Source organism: Bidens hawaiensis, unplaced genomic scaffold (assembly GCF_021521415.1).
Source record: "Bidens hawaiensis isolate Kalapana, Puna unplaced genomic scaffold, B.hawaiensis_p1.1 tig00017496_1, whole genome shotgun sequence".
NCBI classification, from domain to species: domain Eukaryota; kingdom Viridiplantae; phylum Streptophyta; class Magnoliopsida; order Asterales; family Asteraceae; genus Bidens; species Bidens hawaiensis.
The window spans coordinates 22,462-35,900 of record NW_027492651.1 but is presented as its reverse complement, the minus strand read 5'-3'; the positions used below and the strand labels follow the sequence as shown (position 1 = coordinate 35,900).

Sequence of the window (13,439 nt, the reverse complement as noted above, 5' to 3'; positions counted from 1 at the left end):
TACTTGTTATGGTTTGATTGCATTTACTGCACTTATCACGTTATGCTTATTTATATTGTTGTGTCAAAACTGGTAATATTATCACTCAACTTTATGTTGACAAAACTCCATTTTCTACGCATATGCAGGTTGCTTGTATTGAAGATTGAAGTTTGGACACGTAGACAAGACTTTAGGATATAATCAAGTTAATCTTTATTTGAGCTTATATTCGTGTATTTTAAATCGTTGTTGTATTTGAGTAATGTGCGTAGAAGGCAAGATCTAGGACCGGTGAAGTTCATAAAGGATACAGATGGGCATGTACTGGTCAAGGAGCAGGACATCAAGCTAAGATGGCAAACCTACTTCCACAATCTTTTTAACAATGGGAGAGCTTACCAAGAAGATCATGACAACACAAACTTTTAACGAAAACAATCGAATAACTGCTACTGCCGACGGATCACACGAGAAGAGGTGAAGGATGCACTTAGGAGGATGGGAAGGTCTAAAGCGGTTGGCCCATACAACATACCCATCGAGGTGTGGAAGTGTCTGGGGGAGGAAGGAGTCATGTGGTTAACTACTCTGTTCAATAGTATTCTCAAATCAGGTAAGATGCCAGACCAGTGGAGGAGCAGCGTTGTAGTTCCTATCTATAAGAACAAAGGAGACGCCCAATGTTGTGGTAACTACCGAGGAATCAAACTACCAAGTCATACTATGAAGCTATGGGAAAGAGTGATTGAGGTTAGACTTAGACGAGAAACTCAGGTTACGGTCAACCAATTTGGCTTCATGCCGGGGCGTTCCACCACAGAGGCAATACACCTTATAAGAAGATTAATGGAAAAGTATAGGGAGAAGAAGCGTGATCTACATATGGTGTTTATTGACCTAGAAAAGGCCTACGACAGTGTGCCACGACAGGTGCTCTGGGAGTGCTTGGAGGGTAGAAGAGTGCCCAGGAAATACATAGAGATAATTATGGATATGTATACCAGGAGTGAAACAAGTGTCCGTGCGCCAGTGGGGGATACTGATTTCTTTCCTGTAGAGGTAGGTCTTCACCAGGGGTCAGCGTTGAGCCCGTTTCTTTTTGCAGTAGTCTTGGATGAGTTGTCAAAGTCGATTCAGGGGACTCTCCCGTGGTGCATGATGTTCGCAGACGATATTGTGTTACTTGCTGAGAAAAAACAAGATCTAAACATGAGGCTTGAGGAGTGGCGAACAACCTTAGAGACAAAAGGTTTAAAGATTAGCCGATCTAAGACGGAGTACCTCCACTGTGATTTTGGTGGGATAAACGACAATGAAGACGCACAGATCACAATTGAAGGGCAGGTGGTCCCGCAGGTAACGAAGTTCAAGTATTTATGATCATTTGTACAGAGCGATGGGGAATTAGACGGTGATGTGACCCACCGAGTTCAGGTAGGATGGTGTAGATGGAAAGCAGCCACAGGTATATTGTGCGACAAGAGTTTCCCGACTAAACTAAAGGGAAAATTCTATAGGGTGGCAGTTAGACCTGCAATGCTATATGGAACAGATTGTTGGGCCATCAAGAAGGCACAAGTGCGGAAGATGGAGGTAGCAGAAATGAGAATGCTACGTTGGATGTGTGGGCACACAAGGCTAGACCGAATAAGAAACGGTGTGTTTCGCGAGAGATTAGGGGTGGCGAACATAGCAGACAAGATAAGAGAGTGGAGATTGAGATGGTTTGGACATGTAAAGAGAAGACAGACGACGAATCCTGTTAGATCCGTAGAAAACATTACTATATAGGGGAGTAGGGGTAGAGGACGACCGAAATTGACTTGGGATGAGAGGATTAGGCATGATTTGATAGACCTAAACCTCTCCGAGGACATGGTTGAGGATAGGAATTCGTGGAGAAGTAGAATTAAAGTTAAGGATTTTTAGAGAGAATTGAATACCTTAGGGCTTAGACTTAACTTATTTAGGTCACATACCATAATGGTATTTCCCTTACATATATTATTATTATTATTATAATTATTATTAGCTTTTATATAGCTGTTAAACTGTGATCTTATTATTAATATTATTATAATTAGTAGTAGTTTTTATATAACTGTTAAACTTTGATTTCCTTTATTTTGCTTCATTCACATGTACTTAGAGCCGAGGGTCTCTCTGAAAGCCACCTCTCTATTCCTTTGGATAGAGGTACGGTGTGCCTACATCCCACCCTCCCCAGACCCTACTTATAGCTTTGTTGTCGGTGGGATTTTACTGGGCATGATTGATTGATTGATTGATTGTTCAATGATAGAATCTTCGAGCTGTGAGCAATCGGATCACGCCCCGACATTTTCCGCCTTAGGTTGGGGTGTGACAGCAGGCGCGCAGACATAAGCTTTTGAAAACTGTTTGTTTTTTTTTTTAGAAAAAAAGATCTGAAAACTGCTTTTATGGTCTTAAAAAATAAGCTATTGTTCAACTTTTTCACACTTCTTAACATCCTACCAACACCCAATGTCCAACACTACCACCATCCACCGTGAGCCACCACCACCACCCGCCGTCTGCCACACACCACCACCGTTCACCACCCAACACCACCACCACCGTCCATCACCACCACCACCCACCGTCCGCCACCGCCACCACCCACCACCACCGTCCGCCACCACCACTAACCATTACCACCGTCTGCCACCACCACCACCCACTACCACCGTCCGCCACCACCTCTACCCACTACCACCGTCCGCCACCACCACTGCCTGCCACCACCATCCACCGTCCATCACCACTACCACCCCACCGTTGGCCACAACCACCGTCCACTACTACCACCACCACCATCCCGCCACCACCTACCGTTCGCCACCACCACCATCCATCACCACCACCACCCACCGTCGCCCACAACCATCATCCACTACCACCACCACCCACCACTACCACTACCCACCGTCGGCCACCACCACCGTCCACGCCCACCACAACCGTCCATCACCACCACCCCCACCGTCCACCACCACCGTTCTGCTTATACTGAAGATATCCAGTTTATAGGTAACTAATTTTTAGCTTATGCAAACGATATACAGTTTATAAAACAAACAGTATTATATTTTCAGATTGCAGATTTTCAGACCACATCTTCAGTTGCATACATGAAATCAGATGAAATAAGATTACAGACAGTTTTTGTCTTAAAAAACAAACAACATCTAAGACTTTCTGGTTTTTGAAGCATTTTTAATAAGACAAACTACTAATATTACCTCTACTATTGGAAAAAAATGCATGATAAAGGTGGTGATGTCATCTCTGATATCTTTGGCAACCTCTCTTTATATCAACGTTGCATCATTTTTTTCTCAAGCCATGGAAATGGTTGTCTTTACATCCGTAAATCATTGTTTTGTATAATATGAATCAAGTGTGGTACATTTAAAAGGAATAAAAGTTTAAAAATGGTGTATGTGTGCGGTTTGATCGGTGTATAGAGACCGCATGGTGTTTGGTGTTCCTTAACGATACCCCCTTGTCACCTCAGACATACCACAACTCCGCAAGCATACCACAACCACACTGGCCCACCCCTCCAAAGAAAGTTGTAAGGTCCCGTTCGTTTTAAGAATTTGGAAGGAATTCTAAGGAATGAGATTTTAAATCCCATGAATTGATATGTTCGTTTCATTAAATAAAAGAATGGGAATGGAAACTAAATCTCATCAAATCTCACATTTCATGGGATTTCAAAATCCCACCTATTTTAAAGGATTGTTATGGAAAATAAAAACCCCTCCAAAAAAAATTCAAAAAAATTAATAAAAAAATCATAACTCAAAATATAAATCAAAAACGAAAAATGTAAAAAAACTAAAACGTTTCCTTCGTTGTCCTCGTTCTTCAAAAAAAAAAAACCGAGAATGAAGAAGATTCCAATTCCAATACATATTAACCAACCAAACACATAAAAGGGATTCTCAAACATTCATTCTATTCCAATTCCAAATCCAATTCCAAATCCTTTAAAAAAAGTCCGTGAAACGAACGGGCCCTAAAGGATATATAAGCCTCCTCATTATTATATAACAAAAGGATTTAAAAGTTATATTCAAATGTAACATCATATGCCATCATACAAGACAAATCATTGTAAGTTTGTAACTAAACTAATAAGTAGTACACTCTTTATTTCACGATTTAATTTGTTTTCTGGTTGCATAACGATATATAAATATTTAAAAACTAAAATTATACGTTAATGTAAATAGAAGCATTTTATAGAATATATTTAGTAAAATATGAGGAAAAACAAGTAAAAAAGGTTAAAAATAGAGAGGAAGAAAACCAAAGTGGAGTTGGATTCACACACGTACGCACCACTGTCAGCAACTGTAACAAAACATTAAAAAATTACAACTTTAAACACTCACACCAACACATTTTTTCCAAGCATATTTTAATCTTCTTTTGCACATATTTCACAAGACTTGTCCCTCAAATTTCACTCACCTTACATCACGGTACTTGAACTTTCATATTACACTAACCCAATTGGAATTTACTAAATACAGTTTCATTCAGTCCATTTATTGTTTTTGTTATATTCTTAAACCAAGAAAGCAAGTTTCTAAAATATTTAGGTCAAATGATTTCATCTTTTATCATTGATTTCAATTCTTTTGTCGGTCCATTTTCTCTCACAATAATGTAGATGTAAAAGTGTGTGATAGCTTTATAGATAAATTTAAGTTAAAAAGGATTATTTAAAATATGTTGCTTCTTATGCTTTAAAAGCAATTGTGTGTTTATTGGGTTAATGCCCAATTGACCTAGGTGTTGATGAGATAATTGCATCTTTGTAAAAATATGAAATTGAGGATGGAAATGGGTGTCAGATGCGACACAATCGGATATGCGTCGATATAATGCGAACATGCAGTTGATCTCTCATTTCAGCCTTTTTTCTTTACAGCGAGCGAAATCCTTAAAACCCCAAGCTTGTTTGTATTAAAGAACCATGCTCATTTACAATAATGCCAAAATAATGTACTTATATAATACACCTGAAATCAAAACAGGAGGATGTCGAACGTTCGGACTATAACGCAAAATAATGAAGGCATTACCATAAAAGCGACCAGTCTTAACTTACAAGATTATACATGGGCGTGGACATGATCATCCGGTATTGAGTGGAGTGGCGATGCTAGTGTTTTTAAAGAAAAATGCCTGAAAATTATAGTTACATCCTTAAAAACCTAAAGTTCACACATAGAAGATGGCCCAATGCCCGAACTCATTAATAACATACTATCAATAGTTGCTTTATCTACAACATATACTAAACTGCATTAAAAAAATTATATAACATATACTAAACTACATTAAAAAAAATTATATAACATGAACAGATCAATACGTGAGGAATTGAAACAGCTAAACAGAAAATACTATTGGACATTTAGGATATAAAAATGATGATACGAAGTTCACTAAACACTAAACATCAAATTGTATCAATGACAATACTTTTTGAGCTAACGGTTGTTGAGATTGTTTAAAACTAGGAAATAAATAGGATATCAGTTAATATGAAAAATTTACCATTATAAGTATGTTGGGGTGACCTGACATGATGTTGTAGCACTTCATAGGGGCAACAAACTATTATAAACAACGTTTTTAGGAAATGTTATAACACTCTAAAGGGATGTTACAACTACGTGACACATGTTGCAACACTCCAAAGCAATGATTTGCGATTTTACTAGCAAATCAATCATATTAAATAAAGAATATATGAATATACATGATTTTAGTTTAAAGGGAATGACAAATCCACGATTGTACCAGCGAATCAATCATGTTAATGACACATTTTGAATTAGGGTTTATAGTTTTATTGGGTATATTTGTAAGACTCATAGTATACTGGATTATATATGTAATGTAACAACCAGGCCCTCATGCCAAGCATTATCTTCAGTTCTGTCTATTGGGGGCTCACATATTTTTTTTAGATTACCAAGGTAAAGACTTACTAATAGCTCACACATCCTAAACTACTCTCACTCAAGCATGTTTAATATAAAATGCCCTTGTCCAAGGTCTAAAATGTGTTTATGGCATTTGAGATCATACGATCCTTACCAACCCTTAATATGTCTGGTACATAAGCAATGTGAAATTCACATAAGGTGGTATAAACACACCTCTTAAGAACCTTTCGTCTTCTAATGAGACTTCATCCATCATCCCAGACATGATTGGTGTAAAATTTGTTCCAGATGCTGCAAGTCCTCAGCTTCCTTCTATAAGATGGCTTCACTATCACCAACAATGTTGTGATATCATGTTGTTCAAGCCGTCCTCAATGGTTCACAATGTCCTTGGTAGTTAAAACCTTCTTCAATAGTTACGTACCAAAATTTATCGTCAGGAAATCATCTTTTCAAACTCCAAATGGCGTCTCCAAATCCCCAAGGACTAACCATTTTGTCAGCTTATAATCAAGGGTTATCAGTTTTTTCATAACACATACTCTTTAGGGAAGTGAGTCATACTCTCAGCCAACTGGATATGAGAAGTCCAAACACCTATATTACACACCTTTAACCAATCTACCACGCTATGTCAAAGAATACGCATAATTAACCAAAAAACAACATGTTTAACCACGATTCCAAGTAAATACAATCTTGAAAAATTAGTGAACTTGAAGGACCAAAATCATCAATTTTCCCCTAAAGTTGAAACATGAAACGTGAAACACCTCTTTATAAGAAAAGCCACCCTATTTTTGCAACTCTTTTCTAATTCAACTTTTCTTTCTCTTTCCATACCTTTGTCTCTTCACTCCACACCTCATACAACCTCCAAACCCATATATTTGGGGTAAACAAGAACACCAATCATGTCAAGCTTATACAGTCAAAACATTACTTATTCACCGGCTAGAGCCCCTCCTTCTCCACATATATGGGCCAATCAAGATGTTGCTGACAAGTATGATCCTTTTCATTTCAAGAAAATGATATCTGATCTTGGTTTTGATTCTTGATGCTAACCCACTTCAAAAGTTTTGATTTTTATCATCTGGGTAGTAATATTTTATGGTTTTTGTTGTTGTTTCATGCTTGCAGTTCATATCTGGCTGAGCTACTTGAAGAAAAACTCAAGCTTGCACCTTTTATAAGAATCCTTCCGATTTGCAGTAAATTGTTGAATCAAGGTTTAATCTTTATGCACTATTTGGATCTAGTTTTTTGGTTTCACATTGTTTTAGACATGTTTTATGCATAAAGCTACAATCAATATGTTGTTGTCATTTATATGTTTTATTTTTTGTTATAAATCTTGCACTTTTTATAATACATTTTGAGTATAGATGCTGATTTCAAGATCTCTTGATTGATTTTCCACATTTTTATTAATGTGTTATTCGATTAATCGGTTAATGTACATTGATTTGTTGGTTCTAATGGATTGCTTGTTTGTTGTGAAATTAAATGGGAGGCCAAAGTTCATTGCTTTTAGGGTTTCGGATCTTGAAAAACACATTTTTCTTGAAATGAAAGTTTGAATAATGTAGTGTCTAAGGCTTGGAAGTTACAATGTGCACTTATAAACATGCTATAAAGTGCTTGATTGTTTCATCAAAATGTGGTAAACTGATTAATAATGTTATATTGTTATTAATCTACTCCATTCGCAGAGATATTCAGGGCTTCAACAGCGATACCGAATCAAGGTTTTAATGACTTTGATAGACTGCAACGTGGTAGCCCAGGTCCTTTGAATCATTTAGATGTTATTAATGATATAGAAGCTAATGGTTTAATCCGTTGGAATGGAAATCTGGGCTGGAGTCCTCTTCAACATGAGGTGAATATAGTTTTTGATGCTATAATTGTTTTTGTTCAATATTCAATATATACAATATCTTCTCTTTTAAAGCATTGCATTGCTTGTACATTCACTTAAGTATTCATCAAAAAAGTAAAAATGGACTAAAAAGTGTTTGGGGATCAAAGTATCAAACTAACCCGTCTTGTACTACTCAACTCGTTTGGCCACCTATATCTAAAGCCTAGTTAATTATTAACATGAATGTTTAATGATGTTCAGGGATAAAATACAATTTTTTTATCCTATGATGGCCCAAGAGTACATTTTCATTCAAGAAACACACAATTACAGATTGCAAAATACGCGTGTTGATGGATTAAAACAGATGATTTTTTATACCGAGCCGTAATGGCTGCACCTTTTAATTCCGGAAAGAATTAATAACATTGCAGATAATTACGAAAGCAACTATCAAAATAACGATAAATCTTTTTAAAGAAAACAATTTAGAAGGTTGTAATCACTTTAACATACAACCGTGGAAACTTTTAAACTGTTTGGCCCGTTACCCTTTTCTTTACTAATGACTATTCAAAGGGAAGCGGTGAATGTAGGTTGGTATTTTACGGAATTAGCCTTACCAATCATATTATTTTTGTTTATAGCGATTAGGTATGCCACAAGGATTGCCAATGGATCAATGGAATGCAGCACCAGCGAGCCCGGGTTCATTCATTACAAAGAGGATACTGCGTTTGGATATACCCGTTAACAGCTTCCCAAATGTATGCCATACGTCTTTAGTAATATTCATAATCTTGTATCAAATGGAAGAGATTATTGAGGTTTTTTCATGTTAAATATTATTAGTTCAACTTTGTTGGAAGGCTTCTTGGTCCTAGAGGCAATTCATTGAAGAGAGTGGAAGCATCAACCGGATGTCGTGTCTTCATTAGAGGCCAGGGCTCCATTAAAGACCCTGAAAAGGTAAAATATATATTTTATTTAATTGTATGATAATAATTGTTTTATATAAATAATAGACTTGTTTGGATATCAGTAATTTTTCTAACCATGTGTTACAAATCACACCTTTTTTTCTACTGGTGGCAAAACGGTCGGTCGGGTTGGGTAACATGTTAAAATGGTAACATTTTTTATGGGCTGGGTTGACAAAACATTATATATATATTTTATTTATTTTGTTTTTTCTATAACATTTTTTGTGTTAAATAGGATTAAAAAGACTGTAGTGTTGCTAAAACGGTCTGATTTTGAATAAAGCAGTTTAGGAGGTTGTATAGAACAGAATACTACAGGCAATTTTGACCCGTTTGACCCACTTGACCCGTTTCAGTTTGTATTAAATCTTCTGATTTTACGGGCTTTCAGTCGTGTTCTGATGCATACCAAGTAACCTGGTTGTTAGAGATAAAGCATAACTCAAATCGACCCATTTTTAAGTTATGTATTAAATATTGCACCTTTATTTTGTTAAAACGAGGCAAGAATACTCTCCAACATGGAAAGATTCGATTTTTTAAGTCTTTATAATTTTTAAAGTTGTTTTTAATGCGTTTTCTTTCTTTTCTTTTCCTCTTTTTTTTTTTGTAAAAAAGGAGGAGAGTTTGAGGGGTAGACCAGGCTATGAGCACCTTAATGAACCACTTCACATTTTGATCGAAGCCGAGTTACCTGCAGCCATCATTGATGTTCGTTTGAGACAAGCTCAAGAAATCATCGAAGAGCTGCTTAAACCAGTGGTATGCTAACAATCTTCTCCTCCATGATTGTACTTGTACCTCATGCAGTAATATTTGCAACATTTACGCATACAAGCTACTACATTTGCAATTTAATCCATTTATTTTACTTATAAACGGGCCAATTCGGACCACATTTAATTTCTTAAGCGGAAAATATAAAAAGTAGCTAAAAAGAACCTGTAGTTTTAATGCTTACAAAGCTTATATTATTTTATTAAAAAAAATAGATTATTTATTTATTTATTTTGTTTCAGGATGAGTCTCAGGATTTATACAAGAGACAACAGTTAAGAGAGCTCGCTATGCTAAACTCCAACTTAAAAGAAGAAAGCCCGCAGCCCAGAGGCAGTGTGTCGCCTTTCGGGTCGAGTGGTATGAAACGGGCCAAGACTGCTTGGTGACTGGTCCTGTACTTCCTTCTATGCATAATGCACAAAGCTTGATGCATGCCCGTTGTTCGTGGGCCCGAATGGGTGGATTTATACAATGTTGCTGAGACTGCTGTCATTCTGGTGGTGACCAAAACAAGGGAAGAGAAAAAGATCTAATTATAGTTTTTTTGGTTGATGTAGTAGCTTTTGAACTGCAGCCGCCTTTCGATCTAGTAAGAAATAGTTATTGGATTTGTTGATTGTTAGACATTTTACATAAGTTTTTGTGTTGCAATGGTTTTGAGCTTCCAAAAAACTCGTCCTATCGACCATGGGTTCTCTCACAGACACCGGGTTGGAGATGGTTTGATACTTTGATACTTTGATATGATGAAATAAGTTATAAAAAAACATCACCTCACATGATACCTCCTTAAATAGTTTTAGAAAGAATTGCATTTTACAAAGAGTTTAAAGTATTATTTTTTTTGTTTTCGACGCATACACTTTTTTTCGCAGTATGATTTTCATTTCTTGTTAGTTCAGGCTTTTGGCATACTAAAATCTTTAGGTTTTGCTGTTAAGTATAAATACAATAAGTTGATAGGAGATTATACTTCATAAACTATAATACAAAGTATTTTCATACGATCTGATCTAAATTCTAATACGAGTATTTGCATCACTAAACCAAATGGCACAAAAAGAGATTGATAATAGATTGCAAAAATGGCCTTTTTAGGCTACAATAGGCCCAACAACACTTACTTAAACCTGATCAATAACTAATCATGTAAATTACAAAATACCTAAAAACTAGTATTTCGACCCGGGGTTGTGAAACTATAGGCGAAGCTCAATCTTTGGTGGGAGGATGGTTGTGAAACCATAGGCGAAGCTCGATCTTGGTGATCGAGATTGAACAAAGAACCGGTGGGTGGGTGGTGCATCAAGAAAGTGGTGCTATCAATGAAGCTTGCACCATTTGAATGCCATGTCTTACAAACAGATAAAACCTACACTCTTATCAACAAAGTGGTGTACCAATGTATCATAATAGCATGCGCTACAAACAAATTCAGCCTACAAAGAAATGAATAATGTCCATAAGGCTATCCGTTATGGTGGGGTGCTTCGAAGCCCCTTCACAGTGCCACGCCATCGCCTCGTAGAAAACGTGGCTTCGAAGCCCGCCCCACTATGGTTTAATGCCCCTTGGGCGCCCCCCAATATATATATATATATGTATGTGTGTGTGAGTGATGAAGAAAGAGAGGGCCCACCATCACTCCTTCCGTGCCGGTCTTCCTCCTGGCCCTTCTCCCCTCCGCGCCCCCACCAACGGCGCCCCGCGGCAGTGTTCCGCACCCTCCGCGTCCTCTGAAGAGCGCCCATAGCGGGCAGTCTAAGCGTAGTGACCGACATACAGATTTAAAATATATAGTAACTATTATATCAATAAAATGGTTCATACGGGGCGGTAACACCGGGTTCGTCTATTAGCCCGGTATTTTGAGCCTGGTATTTTTGGGCTAACATCGAACCACCGTCTTTTTTTTTTTTTTTTTCTAAAATACCGGTTTAAAACCGGCAAACCAGATTTAAGCCAAAGAGATTTTTGATATTTTGTGGTCCATATGTTTTAAAAATTACTTTTAACCTAGCGGATAGCATTGAAAAGAGTAAACTTATGGATTATTCTTTTTTATTATAGATAAACTTTTGAATTATATTTCATTACTGAATCATATAATTTAGGGTAGTTGTTTTTGAATTGAAGTTGTATTTATATGAAATTACAATGTAAATTAATCAACCCAGATGTATCATTTTTTAGCCTAACCCAGTGTGAGTTAAAAACCGGTTTTTAAAACATTGCAATAGACAGTGAGGCATCATATCCATACATACTTTTGTAAACATTGCAATCGATGTTTTTTATTTATAGTTTGACCAAAAAGAAACGAAAGAAACAGAAACCCAACTCGTTCTGTGCGAAAACTTGTGTCGGCTCAAAACCTGAACCGAACTCGTTCAAATCCAAAACCCATTTTGTGTCGAAACCTATCTCATGTGGATATATGTGCCACTCCAAAAACCGGTTCCGGTTCCGGTTTTAATAGGACTCCTTATTAAAACCAAGAAATATAGGCCTGCCAGCCATCCATACCAGAATAAATAGAGTTTTCCGAAAAAACCTGCTAGTGGAGAAAGACCTCCTAGGGATAAGAGACATAGGGCTAAAGAGAGAGCCAAAAAAGGATCTTTCGTGTATAATCTTGCATAATCTCGAATGTTCTCAGTTCCGGTACATAGACCAAATAAGACAATGCAAGCAAAAGTTCCTAGATTCATGGAGATATAGAACAGCATATAAGTTATCATGCTTGCATATCCATCATTTGAGTCTCCAACAATTATTCCAATAATTACATATCCGATTTGCCCTATGGACAAATATGCAAGCATACGTTTCATGCTTGTTTGAGTAATAGCAATGAGATTCCCCAATATCATGCTAAGAATAGCTAGGATTTCCAGAATAAGATGCCATTCGTTTGATGAGAAATAAAAAGGAATATCGAAAATTCGAGTGGCTGAAGCTGAATCAAAATTGGTCGACAAATTTAAAGAAATGGGTCAATGTGGGTTAGTGTCCTAAGGAAACGAGACAAGTTCGGGTCGAAATGGTTTTTGGAGTGGCACATATATCCACATGAGATAGGTTTCGACACAAAATGGGTTTTGGATTTGAACGAGTTCGGTTCAGGTTTTGAGCCGACACAAGTTTTCGCACAGAACGAGTTGGGTTTCTGTTTCTTTCGTTTCTTTTTGGTCAAACTATAAATAAAAAACATCGATTGCAATGTTTACAAAAGTATGTATGGATATGATGCCTCACTGTCTATTGCAATGTTTTGAAAACCGGTTTTTAACTCACACTGGGTTAGGCTAAAAAATGATACATCTGGGTTGATTAATTTACATTGTAATTTCATATAAATACAACTTCAATTCAAAAACAACTACCCTAAATTATATGATTCAGTAATGAAATATAATTCAAAAGTTTATCTATAATAAAAAAGAATAATCCATAAGTTTACTCTTTTCAATGCTATCCGCTAGGTTAAAAGTAATTTTTAAAACCGGTTCCGGTTCCGGTTCCGGTCGAACCGGTTCCAGAACCGGTTCCGGTTCGGTTCCGGTTCCTACCCGGTCCACCTCCAAACATGTCAAACCGGTTCCGGATCGTCGGGTTGAAACGGAACCGAACCGGTTCCTACGAAAAACGGGTAGGAACCGGTTCGGTTCCACCGAACCGGTTCCAGGAACCGGTTTTGTTGTCCACCTCTAGGACTCCTTATAAGCGTTGTTTCTATCTACTATTATCTAATTCTTATAGTTAAAATATATTACCCAAACCAACCCAAAGTGACACACTTAAAAGACTTTTGGTCAAGATTGTCACCTCCTC

The 13,439-nt window shown here is 37.1% G+C and overlaps 1 protein-coding gene across 1 annotated transcript; it reads left to right on the top strand.

The window, feature by feature from the left end:
- Nucleotides 1-6,869: 6,869 nt before the first annotated feature.
- Nucleotides 6,870-9,991, top strand: LOC143554081 (KH domain-containing protein At3g08620-like). Its single transcript, XM_077043939.1, has 7 exons — nucleotides 6,870-6,981; nucleotides 7,119-7,207; nucleotides 7,691-7,860; nucleotides 8,490-8,609; nucleotides 8,695-8,811; nucleotides 9,444-9,587; nucleotides 9,845-9,991. The coding sequence occupies exons 1-7, from the start codon at nucleotides 6,890-6,892 to the stop codon at nucleotides 9,989-9,991; spliced, it is 879 nt and encodes a 292-aa protein (XP_076900054.1). The 5' UTR covers nucleotides 6,870-6,889.
- Nucleotides 9,992-13,439: the final 3,448 nt, after the last annotated feature.